At 42.0% G+C, this 19,236-nt stretch overlaps 1 protein-coding gene across 1 annotated transcript in view; it reads left to right on the forward strand.

Annotated features, from left to right (window-relative positions):
* The window catches only part of CEP112 (centrosomal protein 112), a 158,830-nt gene that overhangs the window by 68,061 nt on the left and 71,533 nt on the right, over window positions 1-19,236 (forward strand). The window contains exon 20 of the mRNA XM_077787393.1: window positions 3,194-3,376. Within this exon, the coding sequence (XP_077643519.1) occupies window positions 3,194-3,376 (183 nt within the window). The remainder of the gene's footprint in view (window positions 1-3,193; window positions 3,377-19,236) is intronic.

Consider the following 19,236-nt stretch of genomic DNA (forward strand, 5'->3'; position numbering starts at 1 on the left):
GAAATAATGTAATTAAAAGCTAAATTTTAAGTAAATAGTGTAATTCTGATGACAGTTTAGTAAATCATCTGTTGGCTGTTGCCTTGAACGTTATTCTATCACACTGTGTGGAAACAAAAAATGAAGAATTCAGCTAAGGAGAGATCATAATTTTCAAATACAAGTGTTACTTGATAACAGCAGTGGTAAAAAAGGCTCTGTCAGGTCAGACAGACATTCCTGCTTGGTTTTGTGTCCAGGCCATGGCTGGAGACAGGAACAGATGCCCAGGGAAGGCAATGAGAGATTTTCATCTTTGGGAGGACAAGATGAGGAAACATCCAAGGCACAATGAATGCCCTGTGATTATGGTAATAGGGCACACACGATTATTTAATGAATGTTTCTTTTCAGCCTCGCCCCTAATGCCCATTGTGAACGCCGTGTTGCTTGTCTGGCTGAAATGTATAGCACCTACCAGTGCCTGCCCCTGGACACTGGAGTGCTGCATTGGAGCAGGCACTTGAATGTGATCTGATGAAGTGCTCAGCATCGAGATCTCAACATGACAGAATTTTTGAAGGAGGTGGTTTTGTTATATCATTCATAAAGGCGCTCTCCACCTCAAAGAGGAGACGGAATCTGTCTGGTTTGTGAAGAATTAATACAATTTTCATGCAGTTTCTTGTGATGAAGTCCTGTTGTTGCTGAAAAGCAGCATGGATTCTCTCTTTCCGTTTTTTGGTATATGTTATTTTTTTTTTTCCTTTAAAAAAACAACTGAATAAAAATACAAGAATGAGAGAGGGAGGAGTGGAAGAGAAGCCATAGTGCTTGGCAGCAGTTCTGAGGGGAGCAGGAGCTTCAGGGAGTGCTCACCAGGGCAGGGAATGGCTGCTCAGTCACTTTGTGTTCTTTATTTTGTTGGTTGGGAATGTGGAATATCTGCTAATATTCATTAGGGAAGATGGGTGTGGAGGCCTCAGAGGGATGAAAATGCTCTGGTCCTCATCTTTTCTCTCCTCTCCTGTTTCTCCACCTCCGCTCCCTGCCAGAAACATCTTAAAGTACCAAACCAAGACCATAATGGGAAATACGTTGCTTTAAATGAGGAGGGTTTTAAAATTTTTCTTCAACAAATTTGCCTTTTGTAAAACAACACCTCCCCTCATGGTACCACCTTTTCTCTTCCCACGGATGACCTGAGTGGACACCCCTCCTGCTGAAGGACCTTTTGCTCGTTCCACCTATTAAACTAAAATCTTTTTGTCTATAAATGCTGAAAGTGAAGAGATTACTAAGCAAAACAATTTACTTTGGTCGTTGTGGTAAAGGTGTACAGAGTTGGAGAAGCAGGATGTGTCCCCTGCTCCCTCTGGGTCACATTCCCTGCCTACTGCCTTGTCTTCTGGTAAAAAAGTGACATCTTCAATAACTGAAGCTCCCCACAGCAAACTATATGGAACAACCAGCTGAAAACCCAGTAATTAAGACAGCAAAATGTTTGAAGGGAAAGGCCTCTGCTGTTGACACGATTTCTTTTTAATCAGGTCTTATTTATGAAGAAACACTAAACATTTTTTTCTCCTAAATCAGGCAAAAGCTCTACAGTTATTTTAGGGAGCAACAGCTTTTTCTCTTAGGCACAGGATGGACACCACAAGCATCCAAGAGAAACCAGTTTTGTAGAGAAACCTTGGGCAAAAACCTGGTGCAAAGAACTCTGTGTGAGGATCCCAGGTCCAGCCTGGAACATGTGAGGGGTAACCCCTGCAGGGACTTCAGGCATCTCTTAATGAGCTCTTTAGTGTTATTAAATAATGTAGATACGTTAAACCATGCAGTGTTGCATCTGTTCTTCTCACTCCGTTTGCGGAAGGATGCTCCCAACCACAGCATGGACGACACGTTTCCCTTTTAAACTTGCAACACGCTGATCTGCCGTTTGAGAAAATGCCCTTTTTTTTTAAATTTATTTTAACTTAGCTTCAAATTTTCCCCATGGAAGCCGGGCAACCAGCTGATATCATTCCAGAATTGAATGCTACAGCTTTAAGATAAGGTGCCGGGCGCTCTCGGCGCTCACACAGCGGCTCCTCCCGTCCGCTCTTTTTTTCCTTTCTCATGCTGAAAATACCCCACCATGTTCACGATAAGAGATTTCTCTTTTTTTTTTTTCTTTTTTTTTTTTTTTGTTATTTTTCTTCCTTCCCCCCCTTCCTCCTTCTCCGAAATCCACCAAAACTGAAGAAAAATCCAAGTGACTGTTCTTAGCAGCTGTGTGGCCCGGAGTTCAGTGGGGAAGCGGCTTCCTGCCGTCCCTATTCATCACCTGCTTCAAAGGCGGCCTGGCCGCTCCAGTGTGCAGGCCAGGTAGGGTGCCTTTGTGCGCAGGCGGGAGGATTAATATCAAAGCTGCAGCAACCAGGCCCTTGGTCTCAGGCTGCCATTCAGGCAAGCGGGGAGAGGCTAAGAGTGGCCAAGGTCACAGCATCCAGTGTGGTGCGGACTGGGAACGGCTCCTGAGAATAGAGGGCTTCTTATGAAATCATGGTGCAAGCTTGCGGCACAGCAGGTGCCCTTCTGGAACACATACATCTGTTTATGTTGGGATAGCGTAGCTGACAACGGGATAATAGAGCTTTGTTTTTTTTATAATTTTCTTGCTCTTTTTTTTTTTTTATTTAAGGGGAAAAAAAAAAAAGACAACTCTATGCGCCAGCGTTGAGGAATATCGCAGGAAGAGCGTTCGCTTTGGAAATCATAAAGAATTCTTGCAAAGCTTTAATTGCTGGGGTGGGGGGTTGTGTGTGTGTATACTTAAGCGAAGGGGCGAGCAGGCTGCCTATTAACCATTTAGGATCCTCAGTCCTGCTGAGGAGCAGCAGCGGGATACGGGGGCACCCGCCACACAATGCGACAATGCCTCCCCTTTTTTTTTTTTTTTTTTTAATATTATTTTTTCGTACGCTTCCGACATTTGTACCAACAAATTGGGTAAGGATGCGCTGGATTTGCTCGGTTGTCTCCATTGTTGGGATTGTCTGGAGGAATTCTGTCACGCTAACGGTGGCTTTTTAAGAGGTGAGGTAATAGTGACGTAAAAATAAAATTGCCAACTTGATGAAATTAAGAGGGAAATTAAGCTGTAGACGAGTTGTCATGACGACAAGGATGTTCTATTGATGAACTGTACTCCTCCCTGTCCAATCAGATAGTGGAGCTGAAGCTGGAGCATGAACAGGAGAAGACGCACCTATTCCAGCAGCACAACACAGCGCAGGACTGCCTGGTCCGAGACCATCAACGGGAGATGGAGAAACTGGAGAAGCAGCTTCGTGCTGCCATGGCAGAGCACGAGAGCCAAACTCAGGACAGCAGGAAGCGAGATGGCCAGGTAACGATCAATAACGCTTGAAAGGCGCCCGCTTATTAGAAATTGCTGATAATGAGTGTTTCCTGTTTGCCAGCATTGTTGGTGGTGCTCGCTGGGGGAGTGTTTGCGAAACTGGCACATAAACGTGATTTCGATTTTCTTTTTTTTTCTTTTTTTCTTTTTCCGCTTTCCCCCCTCCCTTCCTACTGCTGAATAGGGCTTTAACTGCAAAAACCACAGGTAGCCAGATTAAAAATCCCATGGTGCGCTATAACTTGGCCTATTTATAATCTTGTCTCATTTTCTTTCATGATGGATTTGTTTAAGAAAAAAAGGTATCTGTTCTTTTTCCCCCAGCCCTCATACTCACCCCTCCTTTTCTTCTTCCTGAGCAAATCCATGTGAATTATATCTGCTTCGTTCGTGTGCTTTTTTTTTGTTTTAAATCTCTGCAGGTAACTCACAAATGGCTTTATTTCCTTTTGTTCATGTCTTTTTTTGTTTCAGTTTTTGTATTCTAGATTTGCATTGTGCGTTTGGTTCCGTGTGTCGGATGTTTGATAAGATGATGTGGGTTTGGGGTCGCTTACAACCACGTTTATTTTCCTACACACACGTACCCCTCCCATCCTCCATCTCTGTGGTCACTGTTGGAAGCCATTTGGCAGAATAACCCCCAGCTGAGGTAGCATTTGACTCTTCAAACTTCTGGATGAAATGCACACTGTCAGCATGGAAAATGATCTTTATGAGTTTTCACTTCAAAAACCATCTTACTGCCTTTTTTTTAATGTATTTTGTAAGGACAGCGTGGTATATTTTCCTAAGAGCCTTTATTAAAAAGGCCTGCAATGGCAATAATCTAAAAACTAAGGTGATTTTCTAATTTAAAGAGTTTGAGAAAATAATCTTTCCTAATCAGCGTTAGAATTGCTTATCACGCATGGATTATTTTATACCCAAACTGGACATTTTGGTAAAGCATCTTTAATGACACGTTTTCCGCGCACCACCACCTTCCCTAGGAGATGTTAGGCTCAGACTAAGAGGCATTTTCACTCTACTTTCCTGTAGGCTGGTAGGCTGTGGCTTTTACTAGCACCTCTAATGGAGCTAAATGAAACTGAATTGAAAATTTACCTTTGAAATCAATTGATTTTTTACTTTGGACGGCTCGGACTATTGAAATCTGGCTTAAGGAAGTCCATTAGGAAGCAAACGGCTTCTTGGGAGTGGTTGAGAGGTATATTGCAAAGCCAGGACTTATTTCTCTTTTTCCACCATTGTGGTTTTCCAATGAAAACGGGATATACTTTGTGAGAACAGTTGGGCGGGGGATACTCAGGTAGCCTCTGAAAAAAAAAAATTAAACCTTGCCTTTTATTTTCCGCTGCATTGTAAGAACGAACAAAGCCTTAAATGGTTCAAGGGATTGGTTTTTGTCTTTGCATTTTTTCTTTTTGGCCCAAGATAGATTCATCTCGGCTCTGGATCTGTTTGCGAGTGTCTTTTCAGAGTTGTAGCCTCCTCTCACCTGCATTTCTGCTGTTGTTATTTTTTTTTTTTTGCGGACAAAGGCAGAGCTGTAACTCCCGTGTTAAAAGAAGGCAGTTTTGGAATTACATAGAATTATTCTGTCTCTACACCAGTGCTCATCCCAGTTCCTGTGTTGCTCTGTAACACTGAATACAAAAGGGAAGGGACTCTCTTCAGCAAATTCTGAGAACTGGGAGGTGTCTCTAAGTCCAGCTCTGGTTTGTGCTCTTGGAGGTCATTTCTGGCAAAGGTTGGAGCCCAAAGTTTGGTTGTGCTTTTTGCTTTCAGGGGAATCAACAATGCTACTACAGGTGCTCTGTGGAAAGCCAGCAATTTTCACAGCTATTGGGGGAATCTGAACAGTCTGAAAAGCAGAGTTTGGCCTTTTTGCAGAGCTTTTCTTTGTAGTTTGAATATCCCTGTACAGTCATTGGAACATTGCTGCCATGAGAATGACATGTAAATCAGGGAAGAAAGGGCAGTTGCTTTGACAAGAAGAGCTGTTGTTTGTTTAAATTCTAGTGAGACTCTCCCAGCTTTCAAGGACGCAGATTTTTCCATTTGGGAAAATAAATTGCTCTTCGTTCCTTCCTTTGGTCTTTGTATTCAAATCCACCTCTGTCTTTGCAGTGAGCTCAACAGACAATACTGCTGTTTCTTATGGAATTATAGCCCAGATTTTTAATAATTTTTTTTTAATCTTCGCATACGTTTATAAAATACGTGTTTTGGACATCTGATATGACTAACGGCCAATGTCCATTATGAAACATTTGTCAGGCTCTAAACAAAGGTAACCCAGTCATTTAATGGGTATTTGTAAGCAGCACTGCATTTTCAAAATCTGTTAAATTGGAACCATCTTTGACAGCAGTAATTTTTAGGAGTGCTTTGTGTCGCAGCGAAGGTGAGATGAAATAGGAGCGGAGGCCATTTTGCTTGGCGAAATGAGAAGTGGATTTGCTGGGTTATTTGAAAAATTTAAATAATAATTAGTGTTAATCACATATGAGTAGCTTGGTTTGAAGGACCTATCTGCTCAGTGTTGGGTGAATGACGTGAAAGCACCATTATTAAAGGTATTGACTGGAAGTCTTTCTTAAATCCTTTTCCATATGAAAGAGTAGCGAATAGGTATTTCTTAATGTACGTGGTTAAAATATGTATTTCTCACTATATTCCTGAAGACAGTGATGACTGAGTACTGCAGATCAATTTATTTTACTAATACTGTAAATATTAATTTAATTTTTAATATTTTTAATAATTTTAATACTGTAAATATTAATTTAATTTTTATTGCATGTCCAAGGTCTCTACTTTCACACAGGTCTTCAGATACTGTGAAAGACACTATACAAAATAGTTAGTTTTTATTCAAATATAAATACATTTATTAATGCTTTAATCTCAGCTAGAGTATAAAAATTAAGATTTAAGTTCCTTGCCAGATATTAATTAAATATAAACCAATTTTATTTCTTTGTGAAGAGTAAGTCTAATATATTTTCAAGAAAGGAATTTGATTGAAGCGTATCACTTTTTGTGTTGATGATAAATTTCTGGGTAACTATTGCATTCTGCGTGGATTTCTCCATTTCTAGGAGTCTTGCTCTGATTTTTTCACCTGGGGTTGTAATGCTTGGGGAGGAGCAAATTGACTTGTAGGTCAATAAAAGTCAAAGCAGTACAAAGGCTTTTATGCCATGCTGTGTTCTTGTAGGCTTTTAAATCCTGTACGTTTTCCATGACCTGTCATAATGTTGTTATTCTTTAAACAGTAGCTAATCACACAGGATTATATTTTTTTAAAGGGTAGTTTTGAATTACTACTTCTATTTAATTTGGATATCTGGATTTTCTTTAGGAGCATTTTTAAGTTTGCCCATACATTTTGCACCTCCCTAAGTAATTTTAGTTTATCCATCAGAACAAGGAGCTCCTTGCATGATGGAGACCTTCCTTTGTTTTGTTAAAAGCAGTCTTGCTAAGGAATCAGTGATTTTCTGAAGCAAAATTCAGGTTACAGAGAATATATCCAGTTTGCTTGGTGAAATTAAATAGCAAGGTTAGGAAATTTTAATAACAGAAGCAGAGGGGCTGAGTGTCTGTGGTGCCAGTTGTGCCCTCATATTTCCCCTTTGTCCTTTGAATGTCCTTCTCTCCTCAGCATCTGCCACGTGCCCTCAGCCCAGCTCAAAGATTTCCATGTTCCAGCTGCTGTACAGATTTGGATCATTTTCCTGCTCGTTCTTCCACCGTTGACCTTTGGGCAAGAAGAAGAAATAAAATGTACCCCTGTAACATCAAATACAGCGCTTGGCTCGAAAGGAGAGGAAAGAAAGTTTCCATGAGGAAGCTGAATCCTCTTTCCAGGTTGTGTTCTGAGATAATTGGCCAGGCCACTGTGTTCATCCAGTCATAATTGGGTCAAGAGCAGCTGGGGTGCTCGGGCACGTTCTGCCCGCGCGTGTCACTGATGTCACGGGGTTTCATTTTAACAGGCAACGTTTGTGCTCTCAAAAATGAGGCTGCTTGAAGAGATCACTGCTCTTTTGGGGTGTCTTGGGGCTCTCAAGAAACCCTCATTGGTTGGGAAAGAAAAACCTTGAGTAGTTCTGAAGCTGTGTGGATGCAGACATTGAGAGAGGAGCTTGTTACAAAAATCCCCAACAAACAGGCTGGAGGTGGCAAGAAGAGTTAATAAGGTGTTATCCCATGGCTGAAGAATCTGTTTCCTTTTTCCTCCTTTGCTTTGTGAACTTTCCATAATCCCCTTGGCCTTTACCATCCTGGTTTGCTTTCTCTTCTCAGGAATCAGTGGCTCCTCCGCTGGTGTCCCATGTACAGCACATCCCATCACTTCTTTTCTGGCTTCTCTTTGGAGCTTCTTTCTTTGCACTTGGGCTCAAGAATCTTTCTGCAGCTATTGCTTTGCACCTGGTTTTGTCTGAATTAATTTGAGCCTGTGGAGTTAAAATAAAAAAACAGTAGCAATCACTGTTTTCATTCCAGCAATGATAGTTATTTTCATTCCAGCAGGTTCTTGGTATATGTTTGTGGTTCTGTGTAGATAATTAGTGTATCAACCAAGTGGGGGAAATGGAGGACATTTATCTTGGCTTCATAAATGTATGAAGGGTGGCTGTGCTGCTGTGTGTCTGCTGCAGAGCTCTGTCAATATTGACAAGAGAAAATACAGAAAAAAAACCCAGTAGAGACATTACCTACTTGTTTAGTGATAACTAAATACCCAACTCATGCCCAGTTTCTGCCTGTGTTCAAATACTGCTGCAACAGTAACTTTGCAGCACTGTACTATATTAATAAGAAGGATTTAGGGAGCATTTTTTTCAGAATAGGAGACTCTCTTCAACTTTGATTTGAAAGAACCTATTGTTACCTAAAGTTAAATCACTGATCAACTCTTCTGGTTCATGTTATTGTTTGAATATCTCCAGACACCAGTTCCCACATGGTAATTCTCCCAGTATCAGTGGAAGCAATTTGCTTGAGGGGATCTGGAGGGTACAGATAGAGGTAGCCTGGGAAACATTCAGATGCTGACAGTGCTACTGAAGTCACTTCTGTTTACAGTTTGGAGTAAATAAATTATATTACTCTTTTTTTTTTTTTTTTTTTTTTTTTTGTACTTCCTTCCCTTTTCTTAGCAGAAGATGTCTTTGGCATGAGAAGAAATGCACTGCTTGCAATGCAGGCTTTCTCTGCAGCCAGTCTGAATCCTGGAGTTGCAATCTAAATATTTGTTTGTTGTATTTTACTTGGAGAAGGGCTCTTGGGCTGCCAGTCAGACTCCTGTAGACAGGCAGCCGTTCACTTTTAGCTTTTCCCAAACAACAGCTTTTGGCTATATTGCAGCATGTTTCATTTACCACCAGTCAGCCCAGGATAATGAACATGACTGTTGATGTAAAGTACCAAATATTTGTTGCAGCATTTGTGTGGTTTTCCTTGGTTGTTATTCAGAGCCTGCTGACTCAGGCTGCCATGGATCCCATTGATGGGGAATATCTGCTGAAATCAGGATCTGGTGCTGGGCCCCGTGGAGATGTTTACACTGGGCTTTCACTCAGAGCATTGCTGTGAAATGGTCAAATGCAGCAGTTCCTTGTGGAAATACTGAAATACTGCAAACCCACAGAGCTGGGGAAGCATTGGGGCTGCAGCATTGGCATGATCTTTGACATAAGAGTTAAAAATAAGCCTTTTCTCTGAACTGGAGCAGACAGTGTGGGCTCAGTGTTCTCTCCATCCTGTGTCCCACGCTGGCTGAGCCTCTGCCTCGGGTTGGGACACCTTTCAAACACCTGTTGGTCCAGCTGTGAACATCTGCCACTTCCTCACTTCATGCACCCTTCAAAGTGTTCTTGTGCCATGGTGGGTGATCATCTCTGATGTCTCCAGCATTTTTCCTCGACTCTCACTCTTCTCATTAGAACTGAAGTTGGATTGTGAGGAATTTGGGGTGGGAGGTGTGACTTCACTCTCTCCTTTTATACTTCAGTCAGCCCAGCACTTGAAATACTTAAAGACATTTTTGGAAGGCATACATAATAGTGCACAAATTGTCATCTGCTGATTAAAAATGTTAACTTAGGAGACAACAGACATTTTGTGCTGTCTACAGTGTATGTAAAAGAGAAAGCAGTTGCCATAGAAACTAGCTCATCACATAATATGAACTCTGAATCTGAGATGGAGTTCTTTTCAGCAAAATGGACTTTCTGTTTCTATAATATGAAATTGAATATATCTTGTAATTATTAAAACGTTGCAATCAGTGTTTTTATATTCTTTTTTGTTTCATTTTAAATATTGGCAGCTGACAGGGGTGTGTATAATTTCACTTGTCTAGGGGCAGGGTGTAGATTGGATGGCAGTAATTTTATTTTATACCAGCACTCCTTGATTAGGAAGAAGCGATTATTTCCTGCATAGACGTTAATAAACATAGATTAATTTCTTTGAATAGGAGTGAGATCAGTATTGCTCATCAGTGAGATGTAAAGGATCTTTATGCCAGGTTTTAACACATCCACTAGGTGTGGCTTTGCAGGCAGGGTTTGTGTGTGATGGCTGCAAGGAATGATTTACACTAATAGACAATAAGCTGTGTGTGGTGTGAAACATTTCTCACATTAAAGGTACATTAAGAAATCCTGAAGTCAGAAATGATCAATTACAAACAGGTGCATGTACAAACAGGTAGTAACTGCAGCATGTGAGGTGCTGTAATGTAATTTCTAAGCAGAGGTAAAAATACTGTGTTAGTCTGCAGAAATGATTGATTTACAATAGAATCTCTTGATTTTGATTTGGTTGATCTCTTGATTTGATTGAAGGAGCTTGTGCTTTCTGTCTGAAGATTGGTGTATAGCAAAGCCAGGCTCTGAATTGCTTATTGATATTACTTCCAATTTTGTCCAAGGTCTGAAAGTGTAGTTGCTGTATTGGATTGTTCTGAATATTACAACTAGACGAATTCAGTAAATATCTGCTGCACAGAGGAGGGAATGCTTGCTCACAACTTTATTAACAGCTTTTAGTTCTTTTGAAAATTGCTTTTTCTGTTACCTCTGTAATGTGTTTGAGACAGTTGTTGAACAGAAGGAAGTTGACTTCTAGTTCATAGAACAAGTGCAGCAATTTGGAAAACAGCAGTGCCATCCACTTCAAACGTTCCCCTGAGCGCTGAAGGGACATCCTCTAATGGGAGACCAGCATTCATTCTGGAGTTTTTTCACAGCATCATAGAATAATTTGGGTTGGAAGGACCTCTGGAGGTCACCGTGCCCAACCTCCTGCTCAAAGCAGGTCTGACTTCAAAACCACCTCATGTTGCTCAGGGCCAAGTCCAGCTGAGTTTAGAAAAACCTGCACTGGTGGAGATTTCACAGCCTTCTTGAGCCAAACACTCCAGTGCTTTACCAATCCAGAGTGAATTCCCTTTTCCTGGACATGCAGCTGGAATATCTGTTGTTAAAATTCAGATCTGTAGGTTCTTGCCCTTCCTTCAAGAAGAGTTTGCCTCTGTCTTCCCCACAATTCCTTACGCTCAGCTGAAGACAGCAATTTGATTTCTCTTTGGTGTTCAGTTCTGCAGGCTGAATAAACCTGGCTTGGTGAGCTCCCTGCAGGTCCTGGTGGTCCATTCCTCAGCTTGCAATGTTTGAGGTCCCTGTGGATGGCACCCTGCTCTCCACACTGGCTGCTTTCCCAGGAAATGCCATCTGCAGCATGGCAGGAGTCACTGTGTCCATCATGCAGGGTGTGGCAGCAGGTTTCAGCTGTGCCAGCCCATTCTGAGATTTGAGAAGTGCCACTCGTTTGCTGACTCCTGACTCCTCCTGTCCTCCTGTGAGTTCTCTGCTCACACTGGAGAGAGGTCTCTGCTCACACTCCTCTCATCCCTCCAGTCCGTGTCCCTTCAGTTTGACTGTACAGACCCTGTAAAGTCTGTATCAAAACCTTGCTAAAGATAAATAACACTTACACTTCTGTTCACGGCAGAGGACAATCATTTATTCAAGCCTGCCTTGCCCTGGTTTATCCAGCTTGCTGTTCGCAGTGACCCTTTTATGCTTCCTGTGCCTGGAAATTACTTTCATTGAGTTTTACACCATCATTTTTCTAGGGATGGAAGTTAGGGTGTTCTGTCTGTGATTGCCTACTAAATTACTATGTATTACAAATTAAATAGTTAAATTTCTTAAGAGTGTGCTTTTTTCTCTCATCCTTTCTCTAAAGAAAGATTATCCAAAATCAATTTAGTCTCTCTTCCTTAGGTCATCAGATGTTAATTCCATTCACTCACTGTCACCATAAATCAAGTTTTGAACAGTAGTCTGGCTGTTAAATGATATATCTCTTGATAGGAGAGATTCTATGATCCGCTCAGTTCCTCAATTCAAAGGTATTTTAAATACCAAGTGAAAGAATGAGACACTGGGCGAGAAATGGTGACAATCTGTAGTTTGGAATGTTAACACCACTTGTTTTGGCAGCAGTACTGCTCGTAAAACAATAAGATCCATATGGATGCTAATTTTCCCAATTTTGAGTAATAAATACAACCTCTTTATGGTTTAAGTAATGATATTACTCAATACCACTGCAGGTTCCAGTAGATGGTTTCATGATGAGGTAATAAATAGCGATTTTGGAGAGCTGATTTATTTGTGTTTTTCTTTTATGTGGTTTCTGATGGGGGAAGAAGAAATCCCAGAGCCAGTGCAAAGCCTTGCCTTCTCCTGTAGCTGACATACTTTGGCTGAAGATATGTCAGCTGAGAAATATGAGCCCATCCATACAGCTCTGCACGCTCCCACATTAAAGTATTATAAAGGAACCTTCAAGTGGAAAACCAGTAACAAATTGCAGCTGAGATGCTTATGGCAAATTGCACTGCCCTGCGTGCCCCACCACTGCTCTGCCTGTTCCTCCACACGCTGCTTTAGCCTGGAAGAGAAATGGGAGCCTGCTCTGGTTCTCCTGAGTTTCACAGACAGGAGCTGCGAGGGGGACGAGCCCCCAGGGCGGGTTCCCCACGGGGCTGGGATGATGTTGCTGGCACAGACCCGGGCTTGAGTGTTCCACCAGTAAAATCTCTGCAGCTGTTCCCCACTGCTCAAACCCTGGCGTCTCTAGCAACTCCTCCAAATCTTTGCTGCCTCAGAAGTATGGAATTTGCTGTCCCATCCCATGGAGGGGCAGCCAAATGCTGTGCACTCTTTGAGCCCTGCTCCCAGCCCGGTGCCATGCCTGCTGTGTGCTCCCAGCTCCAGCATGGACTCTGGGCACACCACACCCCACACAGCATGGGCTGGGGTTTGTCCCCTGCCAGTTCTGAGCTGTGAGTGACAAGGAGGTGCCAGCAAAGGGCTCCTGACAGGCTTCTGTGGGATGTGCAAGCCAGGGAGATGGGGCAGCTCAGTGCAGTGCCAGGAGCCTGTTGGACCTGGGGGATGCAGCTCGTGGGGCGCTGGCCGTGTGCTCTGGGACCACCTCCTGAGGGACCCAGCTCAGGAGAGGCCATTTGCCATCCCCACCTCTGAATTGTGGGCTCTCAGCTGCCCTGGCACAGCCCTGCAGAGCCCACTGAACAGCAGCATGTTGGCCTTGGTATCGCTCCACACTTCTAGCCTGATTCATGATCTCTTGTCTTTTCTGCTGCCATTTGGTGTTTCTGTTTTCCCTCGCACCCAGATAACAGCAGGGATTTTAGGTTCTGCTTTTGGGGCTGTTCCAGATAGAGAAAACATCGTGAGTCCTCAGCTAAGGGCTGTGGGCTTGTGCTGGCCTCAGACATTTGAGCTCACAGAATTGTGCATACCTTCTCTGCAAGTTTCTTTTTCCTTTTGAAAACATTTTTCTTTTTTTTTTTCCTAAGAAACAAATTAGAAATAAAATCCGTTCTTTTAAAGTACAGTGATTATTTTCAGTATGGAGTCAGACAGCAGAGCTGTTCCTCAGCTCAGTCACCTTTGAAGAAATGATTGTCACCTTACCTGAACAAAAACTGTTTCTTCATTTGAATGAGTGGCACAGACTGTGACAGTGATTTAAGGTCTTTAGTGTTGATTTCATGCAAGAAAATATTTTTCACAGTATGACTTGAAAGTAGACTTTTTTCCCCCAATTACTCTACATGTTGGCAGCAAATTAGCTTTGAGGGAATATTGTGCACATCATAGTTCTCTGTTGATGTATTGGGGAGTCATTTTTGGATCTTTTAGCTCAGTCAGACCAATGACTGACGTTGTTCATGTTTTCCCTTTCTGTGGATTTGAAAGACTGCCTTTTGACAGGGAGGGTGAGATGGAAAAAAAGCAGCCAAAGTACAAGAAATGATTGGCAAAGTGATGATATCATTGAGTGTTCAAAGACTCTGCAAATTGAAGCTTATTAAGGTGACATTTTGTCTTCTATTCAGCACTAATTGGAATCATGCCTGGGTGCATGATGTGGAAGGTACTTAATACCTGAGTGTTTATCATGACAAAATGACAGGAATCGATGTCAGGGATGCTGTAGATTTCTGTTTCATGGAGAAAACAATATATTTCAAACTGCAATTACATATCTCAGCGTCATTTGTATTCATGTGTCTGAAAGTCCTTCTAAAATAACACAAATAAGAAAACATTACTTTTGACCCCTCAAATATCAGCCTGACCATGAATATTCCATTTTCTGGTTTTAGAGTTGTTCTTCAGAGTTCGTAAAACCATCACTAAGGTAGTTTAAGGGGAAAAGAAAGGTAAGAAAAAGGGACAAAACCCTCTGACACAGTATTTTCACTTGAAACAGATCTGAAAATCCCACGAAGAGTGAACTCCATCTTCCACACAGGTGATACAATTCCTCTAAAGTTGCCTCTGACAGCTTGAGTTCTTTTGTAGACTGTGCTTTCTGCTGTATTGGCATCTGTAAAATGAATTTAGAAAAGAGAAACAGCGGAGAAAGTGATTTTTGGAAAGACAAGCTGCTGCAAACACAGAATACACTGTACATTTGAAGGAAGCTGCATGTTCTCCTGCTGTATTTAGTATCCTCAGGGATTTCTGGGTTGGAGGGCACCTGTGTCCTGGCTGGGTTAGCAGCAGGAGCAGTGTGTTACTCTACATCTTCATCTTGGACCTTACGAAATTCATGTCTTCAATTAAACCTCTAGTTTAGTATAAAATTAATATTTATTCAGCAGCTGATGAAGACAATAAGCTGGTAGATGACACTGTTACCTGAGGTGCTGTTTTTAAGGGAGTAGAGATTGGTAATTGCAGGGTAATATGTTTTTTAAAACCCAAACAAAACAGAAACAAGCAAAAAGCCCAGAAACAAACAAAAGGAAAAATGCCACCCCAAACACAAATCAATGGAGTGTGGATGCTCACAGGAATTACTGGTCATTAAGTGACTGATCCAGCTGCCTGTGTGTCCCTGTGAACTCCAGCAGTCCTGTAACTAATGAGATGTTGACAAGCAGTAGTTTAGGGGCTGCTGGTAATTATTTGTATTGCTGGAATCCTCTCGGGGGTCTGAGTCTATGTTGTGTTAGTGAAAACATGGAACAACAGACAGTTCCTGTCCCTGAGAGCTGATACCATAATTGTGCTTGTGGGATGCTGCAAGTGAGGGCAGAGGAAGGTTGGGGACCTGAGATAAACAAGGTTTATCAGTTGGTTTCTCTGTGGGTTGGTGTGGTTGGAGCAGGGAAGCAGAAGACACAGCACATGAGCTGCCTTCTTTGAGTGCCTCTAATAACACCAAAAAATGCCCTTGCATGATTTGTCTGTGGCTCTAAGAGACAGCTGAGGAGTGCTGGCCCCCTGCCATGTCTGCAGTGGCTGCTGCTCTCAGAGGTTCTTGTGTCACTGTAAGGAAAAGGAAAAGTGTTTGACTGAGGTGGGAGATGAGCACGTGAAGAACATTTTTGTCTGTTCAAAGTTTGGGAAGCCCTGCAGTGATTGCCATGCTTACAGACATGCTGGTTGTTCAGCCTACTCACATTTGATAATGACTGACTGGAAGCCTTCTGAAGCAGTGTATTGCATGCATTTCCTCATAGGAAAGCAAATTTAAAGAATAATTTGTTATTGTTCCTTTTATCTGTTGGATGCTGTTGTTGGAGAGTGCAGGGGGAGAGGAGGGAACAGGACCCAAGCTGTCAATATATCATTGGTGATGTTAGACAGAAAATATTAATTTTTTCCTGCTAAATTCAGTTTGGGATATGTGAGGAAGTGTGTTTGTGTATATATATGTGTCTGAGTGTGTGTATATGTATTATTGCCCTCTAATGGATAGAGTCTGAATGGCTCAGCTTTGTCTGCTTATGTGGGGCTTGTAGCAAAACATTATTTTCAGGATGTCTGATATTTCCCATTTTAGAAGAACTTTATGATGCTTATTCAGAATTCTGATGCATCTTTTGTAAGTAATGTTCCTTTAGTTTGTGTAATTGGAATTCTGTAGAAAGTCCCACAGCTTAGAGAAGTGCCTTTTTCTCTGAAGGGTTATTTCAGCTCAGCTGTAACTGGCTTGAAATTCAACATTTTATCCTGCTATTTTTACCACAGGTCCAGCATAATAGCTGAATTTTGAACAGATTTCTGTACAGCAATGACATCAAGGGCCTTTTGGATGTGTAGATCTTACTCCTTGGCTTTCTTCCATCCAGAGATTGTCCCTGTCCCAACACCCCTGCTGAGCACCCGGGTATCCAGGACCTGCCCAACTCCTGAGATGGGGATGGAAGAGGGAATGAGCTCTGCTCTGGTTGATGGGTGTTCCCAGGGGCTGCTCCACCCCATCCTGCTGAGCAGCTTCCTGCCTGCTCCCACCTGTCGTTTGTTTTCTAGGAAAAGTGGCAAAAGTATGTAAGGTAACATTAATTCAGACTGAGTTTTCAAATCTACATGAGATTCATGATAAAGTCAAGTGGTCTACTTATGTGTGGTGGGGTTTGTTTTGCTTTTTAAATTAAGCTGTCATTGAAGGCAACTGTGGCATGACTCAAGGAGGAAGGCTGCAGGTTAGCTGGGAATGGGAATTCAATTGTCTGTATGAGAGTTGTCCAATTCTCCATGTTTTTTATAGTGGAATCCTAACTCCGCCATGTTTCTTCCAAGCAGGGCTCTGTTTCCATTCAATAATTACATGTGGGGGGATTCAATTTCAGAATTATCTTTTGTCTCTCTGCAGCCATATTCTTTTCCTTTTCAACCTTTGCAGCTTGCTGTTGCAGCAGGATAACTGTGCAGTGTTTGGGACAGGCAGCAGAGCAGTCCTGGCTCACGGCTTCCTTCCCCTCCCTCATCCATGGAGCTGTGAGTGTCCAGAGCCACCTCCCTCCCCTCCAGGAGGCTCCTGAGCAGGGTGTTACACAGACATTCCTGATGGATATGGATTGCAACGAGCCAAATATTCCTACTCATGAAATCCTGTCAATATTCAGGGCAGAACAGCAACTCATTTCACAAGGCTCTGCTACAGCACCTCCAATCTCTGCACGCTTTCAGCTGAGTCCATCACATTTCTATTTATGATCCAATTACAAGCTGAGTGTAGGCTGGAAGAGCAGAAGGAGTGGCACATTAATCAAATTCCCTTGTAATGACTGTGCTCTCATGTGGCTGATGCTCTGAGGTGTGATACAAGGTAGGGCACACAGTGCTGGATTTTCCTGTCCCTGCCCAGGGCTGGGCTGTCCCTGGGCTGTACCTGCTCAGCTTGGCAGGCATCCACAAAAGGCTATTGTAGCAATGGGAGAGCTTTTTCCTGGCAGCAAAAGAAATTGTCCCTGTGTTTCAGGCTACTACATTTTCCATTTGTGGGGAAAATAGAAAAAATTTGCATATGTTAAGAGGGAGATGAAGGATGTTGCAGGAGCATCTTCTCAGCCCAAGATGGGAATTTTATCTGCATTTCTAAATATTGGTGTTTTTCTTCTGAACATGATGTTTCCTAGCAATATGCTTTTTCCCTTGGAAAAGTTATTTTCCACTTACAATACATTGGCAGCCATTGTTTGTATTGTTCAGGATCAACCCTAGGATTTTTCTAAATGTTATTTTGATTTGATGACTTTGTTCATCAGTGAATTATGAAAGCTCTGATTGTTTAGGACACGAGAAGGGCACAATGCATTACTGGGTCACATGCTCACTTAATGCATGCACATTGTGGTGGCAGTAGTAATAGCTCCATTAAAGAACAAAAGGTAGCAACACATCGAAGCTCTGGATCTGGCCAATCCCCTCAAATTACCATAAATATTTGAGCAATCTGAATAGTTTTAGACTCTGTAGTAAAGCTTTCCTGTTTTTATCTGGCACTGAAGGAATGTGGAATAAAGTATTCATTTAACAAAGTATAAAAATATGTGTGCTATGCAGTTATAATCATGTGTCATTAATCAGAAAATACTGCAGAAACTCTGACAAATTAAAAACACAAGGATGTGTCTGCAAGGGCTTTTTCAGTCATTAAAAAGCTGCTTCACCTCTCAGGCAAACTATTTAATGGCAACTCCTTGCTCAGTGTACTGACATCTTCAAAGGCTCTGACATCTGTCGGCCTTTGAACTACCATTAAAAAATATTATCCCATTTCCATTCTTTTATGCCCATTTTTTTAATTATAGTCCTTCTTTCAAGTTAGGAACATGGTTGGTTTAAATGATGCTGTCCTTTCGTTTTCAGCCACCCAGCTGCGGTTTGAATAAATTGATGTAGAATCAAAGGCGGGACTTTAAAGGGAAAAGGTTTGATGGACTTGGACTCCGAACCAGATGAGGTTTTATGATGAAAAGGGTTTAATCCCAGCACAGGCATCGCTTCTATCAGTCGAGCAGTACAAAGCGATTCATATATATAGGTTCACGAGAAATGATCTATTTTTTTTTTTTTTTTAAACAGCACAGATCTCTTCAGGACTTGCAAATGTGGCATTAGCTAATATTCAGAGAGCTGATTTCCTTTCATCCACCAGAAGCTTATGATTATAGTACAGTTCTCGAATTGGAAATGAGAGCTGCAACACAGATTTAAAGCTCTGCTGTCTGATTTGTATTCAATATACATGTCACTGCGGGACAAGCCAGTCTAGGCCGAGCTGGTTCAATGAAGGGAAAAACAGTTTCAGCATCAGAAATTCTGGGGGGGTGGGTGGGAAAGGTACCAATTAATTCTTACCTGCTCTACCTGAGTATTGTGTGGGATACTTAGTGGATTACTCTCAGTGCTGAAGCTGTGCAAGCAAACCCTTGTGATAAGGTTTTCTTCTGCATCCCTGGCATCAGAGGCTTCGAGGGAATACACAGGATTTATCACTAATGGCTCCTAAAGCAGCCATTTATATGGAAGGCAATGTTTGTTTTTCTGTGCCTGAGTTTCAGGGAGTTTAGCAGAGACAGCCCTGCTATTCCTTTATGGCCATAACCTTCATTAATGTGGTAATTAGGCCTGTGTGTGGGGAAAGCCAAAATCTCTGTCTCACAAGTGCATCAGAAGCCATTTGTCAAAACTACCACCTCAAGGTATCCAAGAAACAATCTCTCTACTAGTTCCCTGATCTTTGTGTTAATAGAAATGTGCTATAAAGTCATGATTTCTTATTTATTTTCACAGAGTAAGATTGTGTTCTTCACAACAGTGATGCTTTCCAGAGAAGGAAAGCAGCAGGTTTCAAAAGTCTGCAAATTCTGTCCCCTTAGAAGGCTGATGTACAGAAAGGAGCCAGCTCCCTTTGGTGCTCTGCCTCCAGTCAACAGTTTCTCCTTCAAACCCTTTCCACAGCTGTTGTTCCCTGCCAGAATATTCAGT

The sequence above is a fragment of the Lonchura striata genome, chromosome 19 (assembly GCF_046129695.1).
Source record: "Lonchura striata isolate bLonStr1 chromosome 19, bLonStr1.mat, whole genome shotgun sequence".
Classification (NCBI taxonomy): domain Eukaryota; kingdom Metazoa; phylum Chordata; class Aves; order Passeriformes; family Estrildidae; genus Lonchura; species Lonchura striata.